At 38.1% G+C, this 26,763-nt stretch overlaps 1 protein-coding gene across 1 annotated transcript in view; it reads left to right on the forward strand.

Annotated features, from left to right (window-relative positions):
• Positions 1-1,050: 1,050 nt before the first annotated feature.
• ERO1B (endoplasmic reticulum oxidoreductase 1 beta) overlaps positions 1,051-26,763 on the forward strand; it is a 29,598-nt gene continuing 3,885 nt past the window's right edge. Inside the window, exons 1-15 of the mRNA XM_068185022.1 lie at positions 1,051-1,423; positions 5,787-5,906; positions 9,264-9,347; positions 9,771-9,812; positions 13,921-14,003; positions 15,845-15,918; positions 18,436-18,556; positions 18,647-18,693; positions 19,775-19,786; positions 20,627-20,653; positions 22,074-22,166; positions 22,321-22,567; positions 23,367-23,436; positions 24,612-24,698; positions 26,121-26,254. Coding sequence (XP_068041123.1) covers positions 1,322-1,423; positions 5,787-5,906; positions 9,264-9,347; positions 9,771-9,812; positions 13,921-14,003; positions 15,845-15,918; positions 18,436-18,556; positions 18,647-18,693; positions 19,775-19,786; positions 20,627-20,653; positions 22,074-22,166; positions 22,321-22,567; positions 23,367-23,436; positions 24,612-24,698; positions 26,121-26,254 — 1,343 coding nt within the window. The 5' untranslated portion in view covers positions 1,051-1,321. The remainder of the gene's footprint in view (positions 1,424-5,786; positions 5,907-9,263; positions 9,348-9,770; positions 9,813-13,920; positions 14,004-15,844; positions 15,919-18,435; positions 18,557-18,646; positions 18,694-19,774; positions 19,787-20,626; positions 20,654-22,073; positions 22,167-22,320; positions 22,568-23,366; positions 23,437-24,611; positions 24,699-26,120; positions 26,255-26,763) is intronic.

Raw genomic sequence — 26,763 nt, forward strand, 5'->3', positions numbered from 1 at the left:
AACTCTGCACATTAAATCAGTGCAACACTCAAGTTTTTCACAGAATTATTCCTTTTTGCAATTCTGGAAACGAATTGCAAATAAATATTTAACTGTTGGGAGCAAAAGATGATTCTGAGCTGCCCAACGGAGGGGCGGGGGGTCCTGTGGCCCTGCTCATGTCGCCTGTGTAGCGCTGGGGCAGCACGGCCCCAGCCCACTGGGTTGTACTGCAGTGCACTGGGATAGAGTGGGCCAGACTGGTTTGTACAGGTCTGGACCGGGCTGTACAGATTGCACCACGTTTGGACTGGGGTTATAGGGAGATATGCTGGGACGTTCTTGGTTTGTTCAGTCTAGAGAAGAGGAGAGTGAGGGGAGACCTCATTGTCGGTCTTCAACATCCTCACCAAGGGAGGTGGAGGGGTAGCTATCGATCTCTTCACCCTCACAGCCTGCGAAAGGACTCAAGGGAACGGCCTGAAGCCGAGTCAGGGGAGGTTTAGGTTGGATGTCATGACAAGATTCTGCACCCAGAGGGTGCTTGGGTGCTGGAACAGGCTCCCCAGGGAAGTGGTCACAGCACCAAGCCTGACAGCGTTCCAGAAGTGTTTGGACAACACTCTTGAGCACGAGGTGTTTCTCCTGGGGATGGTGCTGTGCAGCGCTGGGAGTTGGACTCGACGATCCTTGCGGATCCCTTCCAACTCAGGGTATGCTGTGATACTGGGCTAGGCTGGTGGATACTGGCCTGGACTGGGTTATACTGGGATGGACTCAGTCCACGCCGGGACGAACGGGGAGGTACCGGGCCCGACTGGGTCGCGCGGGCCTGGCCGGGCACGAGCCGCTTTCGCGGCCCCGCTGCGCCGCCCCTCGCGCGCCCCTCCTCACGCGGCCCTCCGGGCGCCGCGCGCACGCGCCCAGCTGGCCCGTCGCGCGCCGCCGCCACTTGTTTTGGAGGCGCGCGTGGTCCTCTCCGATTGGTCCTCTCCGCCGCCCCGCCCCGCCCCGGCGCCGGGACCGCGAGGGGGACTACATCTCCCGGCGTGCCGCGCGGCGGCGGCCCGGGAGCGGCGGGCGCTGGAGCGGGGTGGCGGCGGCGGCGGCGCCGCGGCTTCGCAAGAGGATCCCGAGCGTGCGCGGCGGTGCCGCGGACAGGTCGCGGTGAGCGCGGCTCCCCCGCCCGACGGGTCCCGCCGCCCGCAGGAGCGGCCGCGCCGGGAGGAGACGCTGCCGCCGCCGCTGACCCGCGGCGCGTTCCTCTCCTTCCTGCGCCGGCGGCGGGGCGAGGGCTGCCCCCTCCTCCGTCAGTCGCGGCCGTGGCAGCAGCAGCAGCAGCATGAGCGGCGGTGGCGGCGGCGGCCGGAACGCGGCGGCGAGGGCACGGCTGGCAGCGCGGCTGCTGGCGGTGCTCGGCTGCGTCCTGACAGCGGAGGCCCAGGTAGGAACCGGCGGCTGGCGGGACGGGGTGGCGGGGTGGCACGGTAGGGAGCGGGGAGGGAGCGTGGCCGGGCAGGGCTGCGGAGCCCTCCCGGAGGGGCAGCAGGGCAGAGGCGGGAGGTCGTAGGGGAGAGGGCAGCTCTGGGCCGTGTCATGTCTAGGCTCCCCGCGGAGAAGTCGGGGAGTCTCTTATTGGAGTCTGTAGCCCACGTCCTTCCCCTTGCACGCCCCGCGGCTGGCACTTGCCGGGATCCAGCCCGGGGCTGCTGCCGCCGGTCTGCGGGGAAAAGTTGGTTGACCTGGGAACCACAGGTAGCATCAGTCAGTGGGATATGTTGAGGAGCTCTGGGCTGGGTCATGCCCGTGGCTTCAGGCAGAAAGTTCCGTGCCCTGATGAAGTCTGCGAGAAGCCATATGCTCCAGTGGTGATGCCAATGCCCGGGCTTGGCTTGTGCTTAGGTCGTGTCTGTTTGCCCACGTTACAGGCAAGGATGAGAACACCCCTTCCTTCTGTAAGCTGCCTTCACAGCTTTAGGAGGACGTGTCTGTAGTTAGGAGCTCGCTGTTCATCCACCGTGTGACTGTGACTGAAATGATAGCTGGTGTCAAGTAGGAGAGGCTTTCAGCTGGGCCAAAGACGTGTGAGTGAGTTTATTGAAGAACACACTGTCCACATGGAGCAAAGCTTGTCCTCTAGATTGTTATTTCTCTTATATTTTCTAAATTTCTGTGTTGCATAATATGCTATACTGTAAGTGGCCAGCCAAGGTGGTGATGACAGTAACATAGATAACTTTTATTGCAGCTGTTTTTGTTGCAAGTTGAGGTTGTCTCTGTTTGACATTATTCTATTAACTATTTTAGCATTACAAAGTGCTAATTGAAATGGAATTCTTAAAGAAACACTTAATAAAGTGGCATGGGTTTTTCGTGATGCTTGGCAGAGAGATTGGTTGTTGGTGTTTCATAAAATTGGTAGCATATTGAGTTCAGAGTTTGGCTTGTGCAGGGAAAGATAAGCTAACCAATAGTTCTTGGAGTCGTGTTACCTAAGGCTGTTCTCTCATTCTGCAGCCATGGCAAAGTAAAATGTCTGAGGAACAAAACAAGGTGTCCCAGGTGGTCTTCTAATTGTTGAAGCAATTAAAGTGCAACAGCCTGATAACATTAATAAGGTTGTTTATATGAATAGATTGCTTATTATTATATGTATTTATTCAGCTTTTTTCTTTAATATTAAAGTGCGACTGAGTTTTTCTTTCTATATTTCATAAGGAGAAATTGATGCAGGTTGGGCATTGACCTTTTCTTCTGAAAGGCTGATTTATCTTGGAGAAGATAAGTTAAAAGTTTCACTTCTCCAGTATAGCTCTGATACCTGTTCAAGAACTGAACTAGGTTTGATAGCACCTAGAAGTACTTTGATAAGCATATTGGAAAGGTAGAAAAAATAACAGCTACATCATGTCAGATGACTTCTTGAACACAAATTATAGTAGGCTAGTGCTTTTAGACTTTATTTAGAGCTCAAAGTATTAACAGATGAAAAGAAACCATTATACTTGCCCATTGTAATAAAAGTATGATAACTTACAGTACAGTTTGACTTTATATTTGTGGACTAAGTTAACTAGCGTAGTTCAATTAAAAAAAAGGCAAAGTACCGATTGTGTGAATAACAAAGTAGGTCTTGCAATACGTAGTTTTAACTGTGTAGTACACTATTCTTATTTTGATGTCTCCAATTTGAAAAAACAAATTCATTAGAAGATCCAGATGTTGACAAAAATGAAATTATTTTTTGCATGTTCTTGGAGTGTTGCTCTTTTAAGGAAGAGCACTGAAGCTGGCACTTAGACTAATTAAAAAAAACCTCTGGCTGGGGTACTTGAAACCAGTTGCATCACTGTGCTGTGAACTGACTCCACTGCTGTGCAGTATTAGTGTTTCATATATGCTGTTAAAGTATTTTATAATTTGTGGTTAGGTACAGATACAGCTTAGTTTAATTTTAGAGCATGCTTTCCAAGGAAACATTGATTTTGCTATTTTATGTATACAGGGAGCTAACTGTTCCAGTTTTGAAAAAGTTGTGAGAAAAAAAATGGAAAAGTTTGCTTGCTCTGGTACTCTGAATTAATTTTTCTCTTCACAATTTCCTAGATCAGTTCTAGTTTTTTGAGGATTCATTTCTGAAACTTCATTGATCTAGGTAAACTGTGCTGCATTTTCAAAGTTTTTCTTAGATTTGAGGTCTTAGTTAAATAAAAAGCCTGCAGCTTTTTATTTTTCCATGAGGATTAGACACTGAGCGTAACTATTGCATTTACCTGGGACATTTTTCCCCTGAAAAGGCATTCTTCCATTTTGCATAGATGGCAAACTTATTTTTGTAAGCAGCGGATAGCCTTATGAGCTGGTCATCAAAATAGTTTCCTACTCTTTATCTTCAGTCCAAAAAAACTTTCTTATATCATCCTATTTATACAGTTCAGTAATATTTGAGCAAAATGTTCAGAGTTATCTCTTTGCCTTTTTATATTAAAATGAAAAGTCATGCTGTTTGCTTTGTGGTATAGTGTTACCTGTAAGTTGCGCACCTTTACAGATTTTTGCCTGTGTGTGATCAATTAGAAAATGTGAAATTTTAAATGAAATTATTATAGATTAAAGTGCACGGGGGTTTTATTTCTGTAAGCATCATTAATAACAAGTTTTTTCTTAACTTTGAAGCTGGCAGTCATGTGGGCTGTGAAAAAGCTGTAATTACACATGGCTCTTTGACAGTTGTTTGCCCAGGTTTGAAGTCGAATAACATTAACAAGGCAGGCATAACAGCAGGAAAAATTTTTGGTTAAAGTATCTTTCCTTAAATTAGTTTTACTTCATTGCCATATCTGCTCTACAGAATTGTGACAGCCTATTTAGTGCCTCAGGAAAAGTAATATCTACATAAGGTGAATTTTCCACTTAAATGCTTTATTGGCATATCCTCATGTCTTTATTCTCACAGACAGTTGGGGGAAATCCATTTTCCAGGCCTCCTTTATGCTTTATAAAAGAGCATAAGCCTACAATTTGTTTTCTAGTGGCTCTTTTACATCAAGCTTGGTTATATAAGGGTATCTGTTCTGTAAAGTACGGGAGTGATTTATCATGCATAAAACAGATTAGATGATTTCATAATCTCATCTTTGTGAAATCTGTGGAAGAAAAAAAAGACACAAAATATTTTTTGTCTCCTTTTCCACATAGCATTTCAATAGTTAGAAGTTCTTCTAATCCCATGCAAGATATAAGATGTGTGGGCATATTTCTATTTTAAATAATTTCTAGGCCATAATGGATGTCAATGAAGAACAGAAGCAAGTAAGCACCAGTGTTTGGTTCCGTTCCCTTTTAAACATGTCTGAAGCCTTCAGACATTTTTGTAGTAGTTTAAGAAGCTATGCCTAAGAGTTAGTTTAGATTTATTGAGATGTATTCTATAGCTGCTCATAGAATCACACTTTCAGTATTTCCACCTTTCAATAAGACATTGCCAGGTTCTTAGCAAGAGTGTTTCCGTAGCCTAGTCTGCAACATTAGTTGCAGCTGCCCTCTCTGCTACATGCGCAGTCCTGCCTTCCCTTTCTGGGTTGGCAGTAGAACTTCTGCACTTGTAGTGGTGCTGCTTTTCATAGACGTGGTCGTAACTTAGTGTAGCAGCAGTACGGCTTGCTGTCCTGGCACAAGAAGAGGGATGAGGCCTGGAATAGTCATACTCAGTTTCATGATAGATTCACAGCACTGAAATATAGATACCTGGACCTGGTTTTCCTTGTATTTATTTGTTGAATTTATTTGTGAAATTGCAAACTTCTTGGGCATACAAGAACCTACACTTCTTTCCCCCATGCCTCTAAGGAAACTAGATGGAGTGTTTTCACACTTTGAGAAGAAATATGAAAATAAGATGACAGTGTGTGATTGTAAGGTTTTTTTAGGCAATTTGACTTGTGAGCATCTGGTAGGAGAACAGTAGATTGCAACTTTACAAATACCATGTCTTTGTAATTTGGAAAATCTTGTTGCTCATTCTTCAGAAAGTTCTATATGCTGAAAGTGTCAACAAATTTCAGGGGTGAAATTGTTAGTCTTGCTAACAATGATTTAGCCATGCATTTGGAGGTGGGCTTAAGCTCAAAGTGCTACAGTTTTACCTTATGAGGTATGTTACAGATTATTTTGTAATGAGAAATATTTGCTATTGAACTGCATTTCACTAGTGTCTCTCTCAATTACCATATTTTTCCTCTTTAAAATATTTTTCTGCAGTTAATATTTCTATACTAAAAATAAATGTTTATGTATTTTATCAATAGCTCACAGGAGTCCTAGATGATTGTTTATGTGACATAGAAAGCATTGATGACTTCAATACTTTCAAGATCTTTCCCAAAATACAGAAACTGCAAGAACGGGATTACTTCAGATATTACAAGGTACACTTAGAATGGTATTTTCTTGAATAATTTAAATAAAATGCAGAAAATATAGGAAGGATTGCATATCAAGTCAACTTGCCAGTGTTAAACTGCCTATTAGAAGCCCACAGCTCTTTAATTTGGTTGAAGCAGGTTTTCAGTCTCTGACAGTTATGTTGGTAATAAGTCTTGTTTGCTGTGTTCTTCCTGGAGTCAGTGACAGTAAATCATGACTGCTTTCATTCAATTGATAAGTTGTAATTTCAAAGATAGTGCCTTTGGAAAAGGTGCTGGAAAAGGATCATATTTTAGCAATTTTATGACAGCATGAAGTGCTTATCTTCTAAGAAATGTGTGTAATTTGAAATGGAAATATTACCATGATTTACTTTTCTGATAAGTTACTGTCTTATTTCTGATTTTAGTGTTTGTTATTCTTTTGAAAAATAGGTAAAACTGTTCCTTTTTCAAGTAGTATGTAATTTCACTTTTTATTACTTGAAGCGTTTTTTTTCTCTGTATTACTATCTGAGTGCAAATGAAGATTTGAAGCCTGATACTTCTGTTTTCAGATATGCTTAACTTGAAAGTGAAGTTGCATTTTGACTGAGTTAATCAGGTAGCTGCCTGCCACTGGAAAAAGGAGCTCACACTCCTCTAGGGCAGCATCCTGCCACTTTGCTACTTTTACCTCTCATTTAGATCAATGCATCTCTTTAACCTGGTAGATATTTAGTTTGGGTATTTCCGTTTGTCATTTGGTAGGAGGTTTTGTTGGTAAGGTTTTGTTGACTTTGTTGGGGTTTTTTTTGTTGGCTTTGGGGTTTTTTCTCCTCAGGATGTAAAAAGTCATCTAGCCAATCTGGAATTGGACAAATATTAAACTCATGCAAGATGAGGTTATGAGTGTGGAGAAGGAGAAGAAAGCACTAGACTCTTCCCTTTCTACCCTGAGCAAGCAGTGTAATAGTGTACCTTCAACTGCTCCTTGAATCTCCTGCTACATGATATAGTTCTAAATTCACTTTCCAGGAGAAACAGTATATGTGCAACTTCAGTACTAATATATCGCGTAGTAATGGTAATGAGATTCTCCAGAGGAAACAGAAAAAAACAAAACAAAGTACATGAAGATGAGGAAAGACAGGTATATGAAACTTCATACAACAGTAACTTAATCTTGCAAATTTAGAGATAATGTTCATTTCAAAAGCAGTTCTGCAGATTGTACTCTAAAGGTGTGTTGCAATCCTGCCTCATCTTTTATGCTGATCTTATGGGCAGTTCCAAGGTCCTGTGTGCAGTCCACCCTGTCGCCCTGATTTCTTAGGATTTTCTAAAGCCTTCTGAATTTACATTCTTGTAGAGAACTTTCTCACACAACTTTCTGTAAACAACCTATTGTTTTGCATTCTTTCATAGAGGGGGAGAAATTTGATAGACTGGTAGTTTGTCCAGTGTTGTTGGAGAGGTGGCACGTTCACCTTCCAATCCACTGGCACCTTTTGAGAACTATAAATGATTGGAGTCAGAAAAAATAAATTAGTCTCTTCATGGTGACCAAAGCTGTGGTGCGTCGTTTTTCCTTGTGTCCTCTGGTGACACCACCCAACACCACACTTCACTTAGTACTTCCAGTGGTGCTAGGGAAGAATTTGTGTTTAACAAGCAAACTGCGTAAGTCAGTCAGAACATTCTTCACCCTTTCCTGTTTCAATAAGCAACAGCTCTTTTGATATCCCTGTGCAGAATGATGGAAGTGCTTTTAAACACATAAATGGATGTGGGAATTGTGAAGGTAGGTGTTGTGGTTTAGGAATGGTATTCTCCACCAAACCATGCACGACTTGCTCTCGTTCCATTTCCCTCTCCCTCTCCATGCTATGTTATGATGGAGATGAGAATTGGAGGCATAAAAGGTAAAAATCATGTGTTGAGATAAGAACAGTTTTCTGGAAATAGCAATGAGATAAGAAAACGAACAGTAACAGCAACAGTACTAATGACAGGGGACATAAGAAGTGATTCACACGGATGGGAAAACAATAATAGACAATATCAGATTATTCCCTCTGCCACGTTTTATTTTCTTAACTGGACAGAACCCCTTCTCCCTGGAAGAAAGCCCTTTTCCTCTGCCCCTGGCAATGATGTGAGGTGGTATAGAAGAACTTAAACCTTAATACTGAATGGATGAGGTAGTTTTTATATAAAGGCCAGAGAAAACTTCATGAAATCTTCTAGAAATTGTGCTAAGTGGTTTCTAAATAGTAGAACGCTTCCCAGTGAAAGAAATATACATTTGTGTCTTTAGTTTTATACATCAAAACACAAAAATTGTGGAAACCTCACGATCAAGAATGTCTTAATTTGTGAAAGGACTGAATAATACTCTGAGTGATAATATTGATATCCAGTACCTCATACCCTGAAGAAGTTTGGATGGTCTATGTAGACAGTACATGATTGGTTTGATAAAAGAACAAGTGCTCTACAACCTCAGTTTATGTGTGTACTGGTTTTTGGTGCTCTTCAGTCATTCTTGGACTAGTACATCTTGATTCGCATGTGTTCTTTCTGAATTTATCTGCAGTTTAGGCAGAAGTGTTCTTTTATTTACAGCATTCCTCTGTGTAAAAACAGTGGCTGCCTAGTTACTTATATCTTCCTCAGTGTGTAAGCATTTTTTATTGTGAGAGTTTACTTTGAAGAAGGTTGTAATTTAACTATGTTAGCTGATCTTTTTTGATAGAAATTGGTGGGAGGCCGAAGTTTTATATGATAGGTCTTAACTGTGAAGGTGATGTAAAATATAAAACTGTTTTGTGCTTTATTTGAAAAGATATGAGTGAACAAGTACAAAAAAAATTTGCATTTTTTTCTAAGAATGCTGTTTCTGCATTGAATAGAGGAAATGGGGGGAGGCAACCTAAAATTTCTGCTTTTATTGTATCTGTGCTTGCAAGGTTTGAGCTGTAATGAGAAGATATTTGTCATCACTTCTAAGAAGTCATACCATCTGCTAAATGGCTTGTTGGGGGTTTTTTGACTGAGGAATATCTTTAACATTTTAAAATACTAATCTGTTTTTAGCTTGATTTCGAAATCCAAAATCATCCAAGCACTTATTTGAATTAGTAAATTTCAATTTCAATTTCATAGTGAAAGATTTAATTTCTGCTTTAATATATTATGTGTTTGTGTTCTTTCACTGGAGACCATTGTCATTAACAGTTTTACTGCACAAAGCTTCATCTTATGTAGTTAGAGAGATTAATTAAAATAATTTAAAGGATTTCCTGATACTGAAAGCTTTCTTTTCTACAGTTGCCTTATGTAAGTGTGGATTGTAAACTTCTGGTTTTGTATGTTTAGGTCAACCTGAAGAGACCATGCCCATTTTGGGCTGATGATGGCCATTGTTCTATCAAAGACTGTCATGTAGAGCCTTGTCCTGAGGTATGGATCGAATAATATATGATAGAAAAAGGGTTTTAGGCTAAAAATTTGCTAATTTGCAGTGGCTAGTACTATAGTACTAGCTAGTGATACTAGCACTACTAGCAATACTTACTAGTGAGAACTTAAATTTAAGTAAAAGCAACAAATTTATTTTCCATTCCAAAAGTAGAAATACGACCAAAATATTCTAAGGTCTTAGTCATTTTGTGAAGAAAGCAGATAGCTTCAAGAATAAGTCTCTTCTAAGCTCTAGCACTGTTTTGTGTATAACATGTTGAGAAGGTAAAGGAGCAAGTTAATTTTTCAAAAACCAAGTTTCCTTTGACTTCTATAGGAATGATACCTAATTTGTAGATTTTAATCAAGCATAAACATTTCTATGAGCAGTGTAAAAGCTGTGATTTATTTTTTGTTTTTTAGAGTAAAATACCTGTTGGAATTAAGGCTGGGAGCTCTAATAAAGTAAGTACTCCTTCTTCATTTTCGAAGTTTTTTCTGATTTTTTTAAAATCTTAAATTTATAACACCTATGTGACGTTTTAGTACAAACCTTCAGTGTTCACTTACTGATGATATAGTTAACTGATCAATTCCTGTATGTGGCTTTACCGTTTTACCTTTATGTATAGTAGTGTTGCTGACATAGCTGGTACTGTTGTGCCATTTTGAGTCTGTCGTTGCTAGAGAGCTGGTGCAGGCTGAATCAGTGAATGACAAGGGACAGCAGTGCATGGCCACAGAATGCCTGATGCAGAATTGTTGCTTTGTTTGTGACTACAGGCCACCTTTTAAAAAGCTATAGGCTAAGATGCACAGAGAGGCAGTAGCAGCACAATCTTTTTTAGCAATCATAAATCACAACATCCAGTATTAAGAGAACCCAAATGATTGCATGGAGTTCTGCTATGCCTTATTTTCAAGAGGTCATTAGTCCAGAGATTATTTGGTCATTAGTCTAAAGACAATTTAGGCCAAAGTGACCAGTGCAATCTTAAGCAGTCAGTCTGTGCTGTTGGCTTTTGCTTGCATCTCTCCAAGCCATCCTTTCTAGATCACCAAGTGATCTTAGCAAAGCCAAAAAGTCAAGAGGTTATATATGCCTAGGAAAAGAGGTCAGAGCAGAAAGACTACCCACACATCCCAAACACAATGCCTGAGAATGAGGATTTTAGCAGTTGATGGGATAATGGTGCCCAAATGAGAGATCTTCCCATTGGGTGCCTTGACTGAGTTGTAGACCTCTTGATTAATTATGGTATGTCTGTCCTCCCCAGTGCTTTCTACCTCACTGGGCAGACTGAGTGTAGTTCACCATATCATAAAGGACTTGTGAAAAGGACTGTTGGCATCAGGTTTAGATCTTCTGCCAAGAAATGTTATCAGAGATAGTTGAGATAAATTGATGACTTGTCTGGAACAGAGCAGGCAAATCTGTCCAAGCTTTAGCTCAAGAGGAAGTCTTGTTTCTTTTATACATACATTGTTAACTCACTCTGAAGTAAAGACTGCCTCTTCATTTAAAGGTTCCTGGTAATCAGAGGAAAAATCTTTCTTACTGACATGACCTAAATGTCACTTGTTTGCCATTCCAACACAAGCAGCAGTAGTTGTTCTGAAAAGCTGACACCATCTCTGGGCAGCAGATCTTGTGTTTTAGCTGAATAATCTGTTGCCAGTTCTCTTTTTCATTGACACTTTTATCTTCCAAGCTTGATTGTAGAGAAGATGACTCCTTGAATGCCATAATGCCTCCTAAAGAGAGGGACTATACGATGAAAAACCGTTTCAAAAAGGCTTCTCTCTGAATTTAAGCTTCCTGAATGATTGATCTTGAGAGCCATAAATAAGTTGTTAAATAGTAACCAAAGAGTATGCTGTTCTTTGGATACTTCACATGACCATATCATATTGGATTTAGGAAGTGAAAAAACGGATGCCTTTTGCTTTCAGCACAATAAAGACAGTTGGATAGATTCTTTGGGAAGCTGTCATTTCCTGTATGTTCGCTACAGTGGTTTCCTTTGAGTTGCCTTGCAGGTTGTTGAAACCAGCTACAGTACTGAAAGTTAGGCAATTCTGTACCCTTAATCTGTAGTAGAAGACACTAATATGTGCTGCTTTTCTGTTAGAGAGGCAAATAATTCCGGTTGAAAATTGTCATCAGAATGGACATGAATCTTACCTATGCCATTGTCTTACTTCTTATGGTTCAGTTAAATGATCTTTCATAGAGCCAATTAAAAATTGACAATCTCATTTAATATCCCTTTTAAGGAAATATCAAATTCATTTTAATATGAATGTTTTGTTTCAAGGACTATGCAAGTACTGTACTATTAGCCTGTGCTAATTTCCCATTTGGGGAAGTCTTACACATTATGGCTTATCTGTAAAGTACTGGATTAAAAAAAAAGGATGTTTTTTTCCCTGAGAACACATGCATGTCCAGTTTCTCTCTTTCATCCTGAAAGTGTTGGTCTTGGAAAGGTGAAAATAACCAAAGGCATCTTTTTAATAATGATAGTTATAATCTCTTGAATAGATACACTCACAGTAGAATCCTGTGGAGAGGTTTTCTGTGGCTTCTGTCCAATTTTCCATTGCCTTTCTCTCCTAATGTAGAGGAACTTGTAAACTTCTAGCTTTATTTAGGTTTTTGTGGGGGATTTTTTTGTTTGCTGAACAATGAAGAAAACAGTTCCTTTGAATGCTCATCTAGCTGCAAAAACAAGGTTACACTTGTACACCTTCCCCATAGGAGTGCAATTAGCAGTAGAGGATGTCTTTTTAATTCTTGACACCACCATAAGCCTTGTGAAATAGTGCTGTAGAGGCACACAGTAATTTCCTTTTCTGTAGTTCTGTTTCATTTGAGTGGTGAACGCATATTTTGTGGCTAGACATTAAAGCTGTATTAATCTTTAAAGCAAGGGATAGGATACAGTAACTCCAGGTTACAACATCCAACTTCGTACTTTACTTCCTGCCCTTCTCTTTTTCTTTTTTTGGGTTTTTTTTTTTTTTGGGGGGGGGGGGGGGGGTTTGTTTTGTTTTGTTTTGTTTTGCAGTAACTGGCCTTAGGAGATCCTGGTTGGCAAGAACAGATATTTTGTCCTGATCTTGTCAGGGGTCACAGAGCACTGATCTGGCAACTGTTGCTATTAAACACAGAAGAATAGGAAAAGCTGGAAACATATTTTGAGACCTGAATGTTCATTTTGTTAGAAACTTTAAATTTAGGATTCTAATCTTGGCAGTAACCTTTTTCCACTTCAAGGTAGGGATTGGTTTGCAACTCTAGACATGCAGAATGTTTGCTTCCACATCTCAGTATGTTATTTCATCAGCAGTATCTGTTTCAGTCTAGGTTAAGGGCATTCCTTGTTCCCGTTTTTCTTTTTAACATCCATACAGTGCTAAAGAATGAAGTCTCATGCCTGTCAAATCCAAGAAAATTGAATGAGAAATTTTTTAGAGTAAATATTTATGGGCAAGGCCTCTAACAAGATTCAAATTATTTTTTTCTTCTCTCCTTTGCTTCTAAGGTCTTCTGCTGTTTTTCTTCATGTTGGTTCAGGCAAATGCATTTTTAAAAAGGAACTAATTTTGCTTACTCATCTGAACAGTTTTAATTAATTTTTTTTTTATTGATACATATTGTCATGGTACTTAGCTCTGGCATCTTGACCACAAAGCTGTCCACAGAAATGAATTACTCTTTCTTTTAAAATTTATCATTTATTTGTTTTATTAACTGACATAAGGTTTAGTCTGGAAAAAGCACACGTTACACCCCCCAAAGTCAAAAACCCCAAAAAGGAAGAAATTGACTTTATCTTTGAAGACAGCACTGTTACTAGCTTTAATGTTCCTAAACTTAGAAGAACTTTCTAAGCTTTAAGCTGCCAGACTTAAATTCCCTGCTTACATAACCATATTATTATAGAATAGTGGAATATAATTTTTAATTCTTCAAATGTTTCCTTAGATGTGTTCCATAAGTAAGTATTTTAGTGGATTACTTTTTAAAAAATACTTCAGAATCAAAATTCAGCTTATATATTTCCATTCTGTCTTTAAAATAAGCAAAATTTGCGTTCAGCTGAAAAACCTTGTCTTCCAGACCCGTGTGCATCTGAAGTGGGCCGATGAATTGGATTAAAGAAAACATGAGGGGGAAATGGCCAAAAGTAATAAATATACCTACTAAAATTAAATTAAACATGACATATGATTATGCTTGCAAAAAAAAGATAGTAAATAAGTATCTGAAACACTCCATGTAGGGTGTTTCATAACAAAAGAACTCAAACAGAAATCAAAACAAAATTTTGACATCTTTTAGCTGAATTCCCTGTAGCAGTTACATTCAGAGTGAAATCAGCCTGATGAACTTAAGTGAAAAAAAATCAAAGTAAGAAATGTTCCGGAACAATACAGTGCTTCTAGAATAAGAGAATTTTCCCTAATGCTAGGGAACTCACTGCTAAACTTAGAAAGACCTTTCACAACACCTGTTCTTGAGAATTTCAGTAATTCATTTGCATGTTTAATATGACTTTTTTTACAGTATTCAAAAGCAGCAAATAATTCCAAAGAATTGGAAGACTGTGAGCAAGCTAACAAGCTGGGAGCAGTTAACAGTACCTTAAGGTATGCTGTGATCTACATCAACAGTACAAAAATAGTAAGAAAGGAACACTTTATTTTCTCTGTCTGATATGCTGGTTTTTGTTCTTCATTCTTTCCATAACCCATTAGAAAATAAATGGGAAATGATGCAAGAACATCTGAAAAAAAAGGTATTAAATTATAGGTAGACTTTTTTTTTGTTTAGAGTATGCTTTGATACTACTTGAAAGAGGTATCATACAGCATCAAGAGCCAGAAGAAACTTGCAAATGGAACTGTCTTTTCTCTATTCTTTGTTCTCAACAACTGTGCTGGTTTAAGGGGTTTTGTCTTGCTTTGTCCCACTGTTGCACAGATGTGCCTATTTGTGATCATTCAGTGAACCAGATCAGAGAGTTGAGTTACTTTTGTTGGCAAAGTAATTTTTAGCTTGGGTCAATTGTCTGATCTTGCTTATTGCATGGCACTGTCAGGATTGGGTGGGAGGAATTCTTCAGGATGGTGTTGGCCCTAGGTACAAAAGTCTGTGGAACAACATCTGGAAAACATAGCACTCTACTGGATTCCCCACTTTTGAAAAATAGAAATAGAAAAATCAATTTTTCACTGTTAATGGAGGGATATGGTGTCTTTGCCCACAAATTTCAGCAGTTCTACCTGGTAAAGATTTTGAAACTCTTTCCTGTGCCATGAAAAAATGACCATTTCTTCCTGGTGTGTGGTGTTTTAGGGGAAGTAAGAAACTATTCTGTTCCATTTCTGTAAGGCAAAAGTATGTGAGACTGTAAATGGAGAGCTAGAGAAAATGTCTTTATTGAGAGTAGGATAGATGATGAAAGCTGGAAGAGGGCAGGTACTGGATCTTGCAAGTGGAGGGCGGGTTTGTGCTTTGCAGGAAAACCTCCATGTTCTCTACCTAGCAGTGCATTATCCTCTTGGTTTTAAGTTGTTTTCCTTTATAAGTTGTATTTCTTGTGGTTATCAAATCTTGTCTGTTGGTAATTATCAGAGAATTTCCTCACCTAATGCCATGTATAATGTCTCCTATTGTGATTTGGCAGAAGGTTAACAATATATCTCATTGTAGAATTGCCTCTGTAGCATTGAGCTGGTTATAATTTGATCAAACAGAACAGGTTGGTTTTGTTATTTCAAGGCGCTTCCCTGCACCCTGGAGCCAAGTTCCTAATCTTAACTTTGCTTACATTTTGCTGTCGGTAGTGTGGCATCAGTAGTTCTGTGCTGCACACAGTCACAGATGAAAGGTTTTGGCACTGTTTGTATTTCATAGTGTAGGAGCTTCAAACTACTTGTCTCTAGTACAGTGCACCTTTGAAAATGCTAGAGTGAGTGGAATGCCATTATTAAAATGGCTTCAGACAAATCATATTCATTGAGTACTTTAGCTTAGAAGAGGGATTTAGACGTCTAGTCTCCCAGTAAAAAGTAAGGCACTAAGAATTGTAGCTTTCGTTGAAAGAACAGGTTATGAAAACAGGGTGATTCCTCCCTCCCCCACCCTGAAAGTGATAGCTGCTAAAGTAGTACTTTGAAATTTGTTAGAAATGTATTCTGTGAAAATATTTTACCAAGCTCTTACTGAAGGAAGAAAAGCCACGGTAGTTAGTTCAAATAATGGTGAAATCTTTGTCTCAACATCAAATTGACTTTTGAAAGTATTGCAGGTGATGCCTGCTTGAATCTCATTGCATTTAACAAGGGATGGCTCCATATATTCTCAAGTTTCAGATATATTGACTCAGAATCAACTTCCAGGCTATATGTGGGTTGTATTCTTTCAGAAGCTCTTATTGACATTGTTTATTTAAAAGTTTAAAATCAAATTTCTTTTTTCCCCTCAGTAACCAAAGTAAGGAGGCTTTCATTGACTGGGCAAGATACGATGATTCACAGGATCATTTTTGTGAACTTGATGGTAAAATGTTTAAGCTTTTTCAGAGTGTTTGTTTTATTTGCTCTCATAAAAAAAGCAAAAGATCACATTTTCTCTACAAATAGTCATTTTTAAGCAGTTTTAATTTTGTCCCAAGTGACAGAAATGTGACAGTTCATATCATACACACAAAGTGCAAATTTTTGCAATTTTACAAGGAGTGTTTGGTAGCCTACACAGTGCATGTTCACTGTTACCTCCTTGTAGTATATTGAACAGGAGATATTTATGTAAATAAAAAAGATGGTAAATGGGAGGGCGATAACACTTTTTTTAAAAGCTTCTTACAAAAAAATAGCACCTAGCACAAATATAAGACAAAGGCTTGCAGCTGGTTGTTTCTTACTACGTTGTTTTGTTGCTATTTTACTGTGCTTGGATTGAGTTTGTTCCTCTTCCAGCTTTGCTGTTTCCAAATTATTTCTGCATCCTTATTTGAAAGGACTTTCTTATTGTTAAAACGTTACGGTACTAGATTTTGTCTTTCCTCCACATATGTGAGTCTTTTTATTTGCTTGTACCATTCAAAGGAGTGGTTTTCAGATAAGTGTGAGAATTGCCAACTTCAGGACTGACTACTGAAGTCCTTTTTAATAAATACTTTAGAAAGCTTCCTGTGCTAGGAATATTTAGGGCATAATGGTAGATGTTTTCATCTACCTTTAGGCTTATGTTTGGTGTCACCTGAGAAAGTAGCAGCTGCAGTGGACTTAGCAGCTGCAGTTTGCTTTCAGCACTTCTTCTGTGCCTGATCTGAATGCTTTCTATATGAGCAGTTTCTGTAACAGCTGATGAGCATTGCTGTAGGCCTGAACTGGTATGTGGAATTATCTGCTGTTGTCTCTACTACCTTCAAGTTGTATACATATATGTTTTAGTAATGCTGAGCTATCAAATGTATAGTTGAGGATCATTTCTTTTAGAAATAATACTAACTTAAGTAGTTCCTGATTCTATCTCCATCTTTCCCTATATTATGCCCTGCTGAAGGAGGCTGTCCCCAGCTCTGTTCTTCCAGTGTGGTTTTTTTTTTGCACTGGCTCTGGCGCGCATCTTTCTGCATGGTAAGCTGATTAGGCTTACCTAAATTGCGGGAAAGTAAGTTGCCGTCTCCCTGCCACCTTCCACTGTGATGAACTGGATTGTTGAGTGAGTTTGTGATCTGGAGCGGCGAGAGTGAGAGAGAATAACTACTGGGAGTCATGGGGAGGAAGCAGAAACCCTTGCTCTCTTCTCCTCTCTTCCTGTTGGGCTTAATCATAAACTAGATAAGGGAATTGACCTAGCTGAAAAAACTTAGTAACCCAGGCCAGCTTTCTGTCTTTCTGTTGCATGGCCCCGCAGTGCACATAGACTCAGTTGTATGTGGGTAACAAGAAGAAAAATGGACCCTGAAGTGATCAGGGAGTGTAGGAACTGCTTAGATTAGCCATGCTGTCAAATAAATAAGTAAAGCTGTAATTTGACTTTCTCTCATCTGGCACTCGTTGTGTATCTTGTATCAGTCTCCTTTCTTTGTTTTTGCTGCTGAAGCAATGCTTAACTGCTCATGCAGAATCATCTCTTCTTTTTTAGAACAGTTTCACTCTCTGTTTCTGTGGGTTTTTTTGATATCTGAGGAAGTACTACGTGGCACTTCTTCGTCTATTACTATGAATAAGTCCCTGGACTTCCGGCTTGTATTGTATGTGGGGTTTGTTTAAGCATGAGTTGGTCTTAGAATTTCAAAGAGGGGTGAATTACTCCTGATTTTTACTGGTCTTAGCTTGAAACGATTTCTGTTTCTACAGTGTTTTTAAGCAGAGGGAGTCCTCCTTCACAATTTTCTTTGGTCAAGTTACCTGAAATTTGTAGTGAACGTCCGAGATGAGGATATAGCTTGTTGAAAGGCTGCTTAAGTAACATGCTTCTTGTTGTAGCCAAGAGATTTGTTCTGCAATATGCTGAAAGCTTTGTACAGTTAAGCAATGTGATTCAGACTTTTCTGCCAGTATACGAGGGTATTTGGAGGAAAAATGGATTTAGCTAATAAATTTACATTATGTACCAGCTACAAGATGTACTATTTTCATCTTGTCTTTATTAAGAACCTACTGTGCACAGAATACCCATTTCATAAAAGCAACCACCTCAACCAAATACTGCCAGACAAACCCTAAATTTGGAGGCCATTTAAAACAAAGCGCTGTTTAGGTCTTAGCCTAGGGTCAGGGAATACAGTGCATGTCAAGTGTTTATGGGAGACTTAAAGAAGCCACATAGATGATCATCAGACGTTATAGAAATCGGAGACTCACAGGAGACTTTGGAATAGATTATGTGCTTTTGAGCTTTCTATTCAGTGTGTATATTGCTGCACTTTTACATAGATGGCACTTAAAATCAAACTGGAAGACAGAATATGAGACCTCTTGTTTATATTTAGTTCTGTAAGACTGGTTAAGTTAAATCTTTTTCAATGGATCACTTAGCATATGTAAAAATTTTTTTCCTGTTTAGATGAGAGATCTCCAGATGCACAATATGTGGATTTGCTGCTGAATCCAGAACGTTACACTGGATACAAGGGGCCTTCTGCTTGGAGAGTATGGAACAGCATTTATGAAGAGAACTGCTTCAAGTAATTGGGAGGGAGAGGAAGCATTTATCTTATACTTGTACATCAGTTTAGCTAAAAACTGATCTTTGTGTTTTCTAACTTATTTTTTAGGCCTCGATCTGTCTATCGTCCTTTAAATCCACTGGCGCCTAGTAGGGGTGGGTCTTGCCTGTTTTATTTTCCAATGCACTTCTTTTAACATAGTGACTGTTGCAGTGCAAGGGATACAGATAGCAATCTTCAGTCTGTAGGTGTGCTTTCTGCTTTTTTAATTTCCTCTGTAGAGGTAGCTGTACATTTTTAATATTTAGACGAAAGCTTGTGATGCTTTATTAAATACATGCCTAATCTTATCCCTGCTAATAGGCTTATTAATGTCAGGTAAGCTGATATGAAAACTAATTGTAAGTCTCAAACTGTTTACGAAGTGTCACACTAGTTTTCCAATTTGAAGCACTTTTGTATTCTTGTTTCTTTTTTCAAAAAGCATTTAATTTAATCACTTCAGTTCATACTTATACTTGTGTAATGTGGTTGCACATTTTTCATCCATAGTGTGCAATGTATTGCAAGTGTACAAATAATTGCATTATTTGAAGGACTGAACACTTGCGAAGAATCAGTTATGTGCAAAATTATTTTAAAAAAAGTCTATTATTCTAATAACTTGGGGTTTGTTTTCAAATTTAAGTTGAAAGCTATAACTGGTGTTTCAAATGAATCAGCTTTCCTCTGTCAGTGTGTCTTATTTCCCTTAAAATTGACTATTAGCCAATAGATTCAGTTTAAAAATCACCATTCACTAGAAAATCAAGATATCTCAATATTTATAATTACTAAAAGCTGATGCACACAAATAAAAATAATTGTGAGAATTGTTTAATGCAGAGATCAGAATTTCAGGAAGGAACACTGGACTGATTGTTGAACAATGCAAGCTAAAGACTATGGCTTCTTAACCATTTTTCTGAAGCTAAAATACAACTTTCAATAATATGTGAATCAGCTGCTACTAAGATTTCAATTTCTTAGTGACTTTCATTATTACAATGTGTCAAGTCTCGTGTGGTCTCAAGGAGCAAGAATGGAGTGAAGGAAAATAGCCTATTTTTTATAAATTAAATAAGGTTTCTTGCACTTTTTGAGTGTTTGTAGTAAAGTCTATGTTTCATTACTGCTTTGCTGTGGAAATTATCTTTTTAATGCTTATGCTTTTTTTTTTATTTTTTCCCCTCTAAGGAGGAGATGATGGTAAGTCATCTTATTTTCCTTGACCTGCAGAAATGAAGTAAGCATTAGAGAGTTTTGGATTTTGGATTTATTCACTTTACTGTTATCAAATTAGAGAGCAAGAAAGTTAGGTTTCTGTTATTGACTAAGGAAGCAGAAAAGTTATGTTTTTATACATATTATTCACCAGAAAATGTTTTTAATGGACTCATACTTTCATTTGGAGTAAGGGGAAGGACTGGATAAGAGCAAAACACAATTCTCTTCTTGGTTCTTATTCTTGTAACAGAATATGTATTGTAATAATGTTATTAGTTCTTCCATAACTCCATTGATACTGATGTCAGATCCCTTAAAAGAAGAGGGACAATTTTTTTTTGTGTATTTTCTTGAATGACCTTGATTTTGGGAAGACTGGGAGAGAGTGGGGAGAAAGTATTTGATCTGTCTACAGTGAGGCAGACTTAAAGATTTTTCAGTCAACTGAAAGCTCTCAGGCAAAAGATTTAAGTCTAAAGGAAACCTTTAGGCAGATTAAGGTGAAGGCTGTCAGAATTGCACTCTGCCATCATGTCTTTCACCAGCAGAGCAAATAATCAAATTTGTGCTTCCATACACTGTTGAATGCCGTGACCAGTAGTTTAGGCATGCTCATTCTTGTATTTCTCCTGTTCTCCTATCCAACAGATTTAAACCAACCTCCAAGTTAGCTGCTTTAGTGCCTATTTTCATTTCAATAGCTAAATTATTTAACTTCATGTTAAATTAGATGGCAGCTGATGTTGTATGCATAGTGATATAAAGATGCTGCAATGTTGAAAATGAATACTCTTCATTTAACTATGTACTTTGTATTTACAGGAGAATCTTTCTACACATGGCTAGAAGGTAAAGGCTCTTGGATGAGTCAATATAGTGTTATAGTCACTAGAAGGAACACTGTAGCACTTTTTTCATCTCCTCAAATATTTTTCATAGCTAGGCTTTTTCGTAAGTTGTGCAGAGCTTCTAAGTGTTGTTCAAATTCTTCTTACCTTGAGGGTCTTTAAAAATCTTTTAGTTTACTTAGACAGCATACTCCTTAAACATTTAAGTGTTTTATCTTTCATAGAAGGAATTCACTTCATTGCCAGTTACTTTGAATTTTCTGGTTATTTTAGGCATTTAAGCAGAGGCATTATTAGTAGTAATATTGGTAAGCATTATTATTTGGAAACAGCTTTAAAGAACATTAAAGATTTTGGTGGCTCTGTTCCCAGTTTATAATCTAAGTCTGTGTGTTCAGAAGGCAAAGCTATTTTCTTTATATTCATGTTGAAATGGAAATTATTATTGCAGTAGTAGCAATCAAAATCCCATTTTGGAGGTGTGTAGAAAATTAAGCGAGTCAAATGTACTTAATTTTAAAATTAGTTCATTCTGCCTTTCCTAGACCTTTACTTGTCTGGTGGTATTGTAGGAAAGCATATAAATTTACATGCCTTTAAAAATGTAACATCTGTAAATGAGGACACATGTCAGCCTCACAGGTAGGCTTCGCCATCAGCTCTTCCTGCTTCCATTTGTAGAGCTTGGAGTGGCAGGAAAGTTGTCCAAACATATTTTTTAAAGGAACAAATTCTTTAATTTCAAGTGTAGTCTCTAACTTTGGTTCTAATTGGAATTGTAAGTAATTTCTGCATATAAATTATATTCTGACATCTCAATGCCACTGTATTTCCATTTATGATGTAGATGTCTGTATTGATCAAGTCATATTTTCCAAGGTTTTGTCCTGTGCATTTAATCTTCAGTGAATTTGCAGTATAGCTATGAAGAGGTATTTTTCTGTTTTCTAGTGCTGTAAGATTTTCTGGGCCTTTTGGTGTTTTTCTTTAGGGCCACTCCTCTAATTCAGTGGTAGCTCTAATTGTAATTAAGATGGTCACAGTATATTTCTGATTTCCAGACAGTCAAAATGCAACATCAGTTCAAATGTATTGCTCAAACAGTATAGGCATCTTAGTTTTGTGTAGAAATTTATCTGTGCCTACTGAATAGATCCTTATTTGACTGTGTTAACTAGAACACTAAAATAGCAAGCAAGAAATGTCAAATGTCATTCTTAGTATTGCTTTATATAGAAAATAGGAGTTAAACTTTACCTATGGTGGCTCTAAGGGCTTATTAACAGTACTGAAGTGCAGTAATGGTAATTCTTGAAAGTCAACAATGCAGACTTGGATCATTAAAATGTCAGGGTATATTCATTTTAATAAATAATTTCCAGTATTTAGTTTGGTATCTGTTTGTCGTTTTTCCTGGACAGGTCTGTGCCTTGAGAAAAGAGTGTTTTATAAACTTATTTCTGGACTCCATGCTAGCATCAACTTGCATCTGTGTGCAAATTATCTTCTTGAAGGTATGTCCAGGTAAAATTTCTGAATGGAATTCTACAATATCTGTAGTGTGTATTTTGTGTTTTCTGAGAATTGTTGGGGTATGCTCAGTTGAGTTCATATTCTAAATGTGTCTCTTTTACTACCCCTGTACCCCCTTTTTCTTTCTCTCTGTAGAAACGTGGGGTAAGCCCCGCTGGGGACCAAATGTGAAAGAGTTCACTCGCCGCTTTGACCCTGCTGAAACGAAAGGAGAAGGACCAAGGAGGCTCAAGAACTTGTATTTCTTATATTTGATAGAGCTGCGTGCTTTGTCAAAGGTTGCTCCATACTTTGAGCGTGCAGTTGTCGACCTTTACACCGGCAACGGCCACGAGGATGCTGAATCTAAAGCTCTCTTACTAGATATCTTCAGGGATACCAAGTAAGGCATGAGGGTTTTTTACCAGTAGTTTGAAATTTTCAGTTTTATTTGGAAGTGAGAATAGGTGACTCCTTGATAGGATAGGAAAAGGAGAGTGGAATGAAGAAATAAAATTTAAGTAATGGGAAAGATCAAGGGGAATTTGTACATTTGCTAGGACAGATTAATAGTTTTGAGGTTTGAACCTACCAATCTTTAAAAACAAAAAACCAAAAAGCACTCAAAAAGCCCCAAACAGCTCAACACCCTGGGCTACTTCCTGTGTGTTGCTTTTTCTGATTCTTCAGTATAAGATGCACAGGATTTATTTTGAAAAGGAAAGTAGTACATACAGTCTTTTAATGGCCCACTGAGTAATAGAGCTTTTATCCCAGACTTAACCTCTGGTGGTTTGGCCATCTCCTCTTCCTTCTATTTATTCCATAATGTTCTTAAGTTCAGTTTCTTTGCTCTCCTTTTTGTTAGTTTTTGTGGTTGGTAACAATATTGTGTGGTTTCATTGCTGTCCCTAATCGTGGTCTTGCTAGGTAACTGAGGTGTAGTCAGGCAATGATCAGTGGGAAGGCAAACATTAAGCCAATTTCAGTATTAATTTGAACAAAACTCTGAATAACAAATTTCAAGTTACAGTGATTGCACAGTAAAACCAATTCCTCTGAGTAATTTTTTAAGGCCTAATCTGCAAGGACTAGGAACTCTGAAAAATATTTTACACTGATGACATCAGCTGCTCACAAAGCTTAATTGAACACTGTAGTTTATGCCAGCATTTGTTTTGATTGCATGTTATCTTTATTAGGTCCTTCCATATGCACTTTGATGAAAAGTCCATGTTTGCTGGAGATAAAAAAGGAGCCAAGTCACTAAAGGTAAAGCTAGTTTTTTGAATTACATCCAAAACACGTATTTTGGAGTTAGACTGTGTTATTTTGGAAAGCCCTTCTGCCTACCACAAACACGCTGCTGAGAGTAAGGTTTTTATCCCTGCCTTTTGTAGAACTGTATCTGAGGCCTTTTAATCAACTTTATGGTAAGATGTTGTCCTGATCCAAGCAGACTGAAATCTCTGGCTTTGTGCCTTGAGTCTGGCATCAGGACTGTGGTGAGGCACATGAATATTATCAGTAAATGCAGCAGTGCTTATTTTTGAGTATCTGTTTCATAATTATCTGGATAAAAACAACCTACCCAGTCATGTTTGCTTTACAAAATGGAGCCTTATATAATGGAACACAATATACAGTATAGTCTCATACTATGATACGTAACATTAGAAAACACAGTTCCTAGACATGGGAACCTAATGGGAGTGCTGTACTTACCCATCAGCTTCTGGTGTTAATGTGCCACTGGTGTAAATTGCAGTTCCATAGTTGGAGTGGTGCTTGCTAATGAAGTTCTGTTTCAATATTTATTAACACTTACAACACTTATTTCAGTAGTGGTTTGAAATGTCATCGGCATTACAAAAAATGCTATTACAAAAGTGGTAGAGTTTTATCAGCCCAGGTAGTGTTTTTTGGACCTTAAAAAATTGAGATTAGCTTAGTTAGTTCTGCACTGTGCTTGCTCCTGCTCTGTCTGAAGTTGCACAGGAACAGTCTATTCATAGTTTTGAACAGGAAATATCTTTCATGAATTGTAACTTGTTGGTCAAAAAGGTGGTTTGTTCAAAAGGGATTTGAAAAATGGAAGAAAAAATGGTCAGGGACACAGATACAGCACCTGTACCTCAGAAAATCTGGAGAAAGTTAGTAGGAAATTGGTGTACAGAATCCATGCATTACCCTGCATATTCTGTATTTTTGGGGGGATTCTTTTAAGAATTAAGTGTTAAAAGTGGCTTGGAAACCAGATTCTAGGTTTACATGGATCTTTGTTATGGCCAGACTACATAAAGCGATGGTTTTGTTCAGTTTGGGTTAGAGAATTGATATTCTAATAGTACTGGATTTCTAATGGTACTACATTCATTAACGTTCTGTTTTTGCAAAGCTAAGATGTATATTAGCTTAAGCTTTTTTATTTTGTTTTTAACTGATAGGAAGAATTCAGATTGCATTTCAAGAACATCTCCCGCATAATGGACTGTGTTGGATGTGACAAATGCAGGCTGTGGGGCAAGTTGCAGGTACAGTTTATTTTGTGTAGGTCTGTGTATTCTGGCAGGGACAGGTCCCAAGATAAGCATCTATTTCATTTTGGCAGGACACCTCTTACCTTAGCATTCGGGCTTTCTGCACATGGTTGGTCCCTGGTATCCTTACCTATATATTAAAAATAGATATATGTTTAGTTTACCAATAAGCATTTTCTTTTTTTTTCCAGATTTTGTTTATTCAACAGCTGTGTAGTTTACTAAAAAGTAGAGTTTGTATTCTGAAAGAGTTACTTTTAAAGCAGATGCTTCATGGTAAGATATTACTAACAGTCAATATCTTACTTGTATTCAGTGATCAGACGAGCCTTGTAGAATCACTTATGGGAAATCTTCCTTTAAACACACCACTTACTTTTTAGGGAATCCAGTGTGATATTTAACTCCACAAATTGAAGTGTAAGAAAAAGAAGTAATTCAGATTTTCTCAGTTTATGCAGAGGGCAGCAAATGAATGCAAAGGTGTGCAGTAAAGCTGAAAGTTGAAAGCCAGTTTCGTTTTCTTGGCTTCTACTTTTTAAAATTACTGACAACAGTATTTTAAACCTCAAAACTAATGTTAAGTCCAGACTGAGAAGTTATTTTGAAGTGCCTGCTGTACTATACCACTGTATTACATTAAACTTATCAGAGTGCAATTTTCAAAGTTTGTAGCATCAAAAATTTGGTGGTCTTTGCTGAATTTCTGGAGTTCTGCTTATCCTGTCCTAGTTAATGTTTTTGATCTATTGTTTGTAGTTCCTCCTCACTAAGAACACAAGAAGGCCAGATTTCCTGACCTATAAAGTTCTCTTGCAGCCAGCTTTAACCACCTTTTGTCAAAATCAAAGTGGTTGCTTATGTAGCCCAATTACAATTAAGAAAAGCTACTTCTGTTCTGTCCCTGCATAGAAAATAGGGGTTGAAATTGAAACTGCATTGTTTGCCACTAGAATTGAAAGTGGAAAAAGTGCAGGTATTGTGATACCTCATAAAAAAAACTTAGTTTGACTTTAAAAGGGAAGGGGAGAGGAAAAGGGGAGATGTGCTCCTGCGGGAGTGGGCCATCTATAAGGTGAGGGGCAGGAGGGAGCTGGAAGTGTTGTAATGGACATATTTTCATATGCATAACCAAGGAGAAAAGAGATGGGGAAAAAAGAGATTAAAAAGGTAAGGATCAAGAGCAAATATACTTGAGGAAAAAAATGCTCCTGAATAAGTGAACCTGGTACACAATTGCTTTCATGTATTTGCATTAGTACCCTGGTTTTGGTACACTTATTTGGGTTGAGGGTCAGTATATAAGAATTGGTACTAAAATTTGCCTAGATTAGTGTGTTTTTATATTTTTTATGGTTTTATGAATATTTGTAGGAATGATTTCACTGATGTTAAAACATTGGACTTTTCTTATAGACTCAAGGCTTAGGAACTGCTCTGAAGATCTTGTTTTCTGAGAAAGAAATACAGAGCCTTCCTGAGAACAGCCCATCAAAAGGTTTTCAGCTCACACGGCAAGAAATAGTTGCTCTTGTAAATGCCTTTGGAAGGTAAAATGTTATAATTTTAATAGTAGAAAAATATAAAACTTTCGTGTCAATACTCAGTTTCTGTGGAAAGATGGTATTGTATATGTAGCTGTAGCTTTTGAAAGGCTGAATTACTACCAGCAATATGGATAAACTTAATGCCTTCAAACTGAGCATGTGGATTATTAGTCTTAGTCTTCATTCTGTGTTTGGATCTAATTCATCCCCTGTCTCAAGTCTCATAAATCTACCTTCTGCACGATGAAATTTAAGTCTCTTACATTTGATGAATTTTTTTTAAATGTATCTCCTTCAAATGATGAAACATTTTAACTGCTTTAAAAGAAGTGTACATAGAGCATGCTTTGCACTTTATGTTAGATTTTCAGATCTTGAATACAACAATCTGTTCCTGTTTAAACAATCTGTTTAAACAATCTGATAAAAGAATGTAATAAACTTTATTACCTGTGGTTAGGGATTTTTAGATGTTTAATGAAGCTGGGATGATTAAATGTATATATAAACTT

This window comes from Anomalospiza imberbis, chromosome 3, assembly GCF_031753505.1.
Source record: "Anomalospiza imberbis isolate Cuckoo-Finch-1a 21T00152 chromosome 3, ASM3175350v1, whole genome shotgun sequence".
Lineage (NCBI taxonomy): Eukaryota > Metazoa > Chordata > Aves > Passeriformes > Viduidae > Anomalospiza > Anomalospiza imberbis.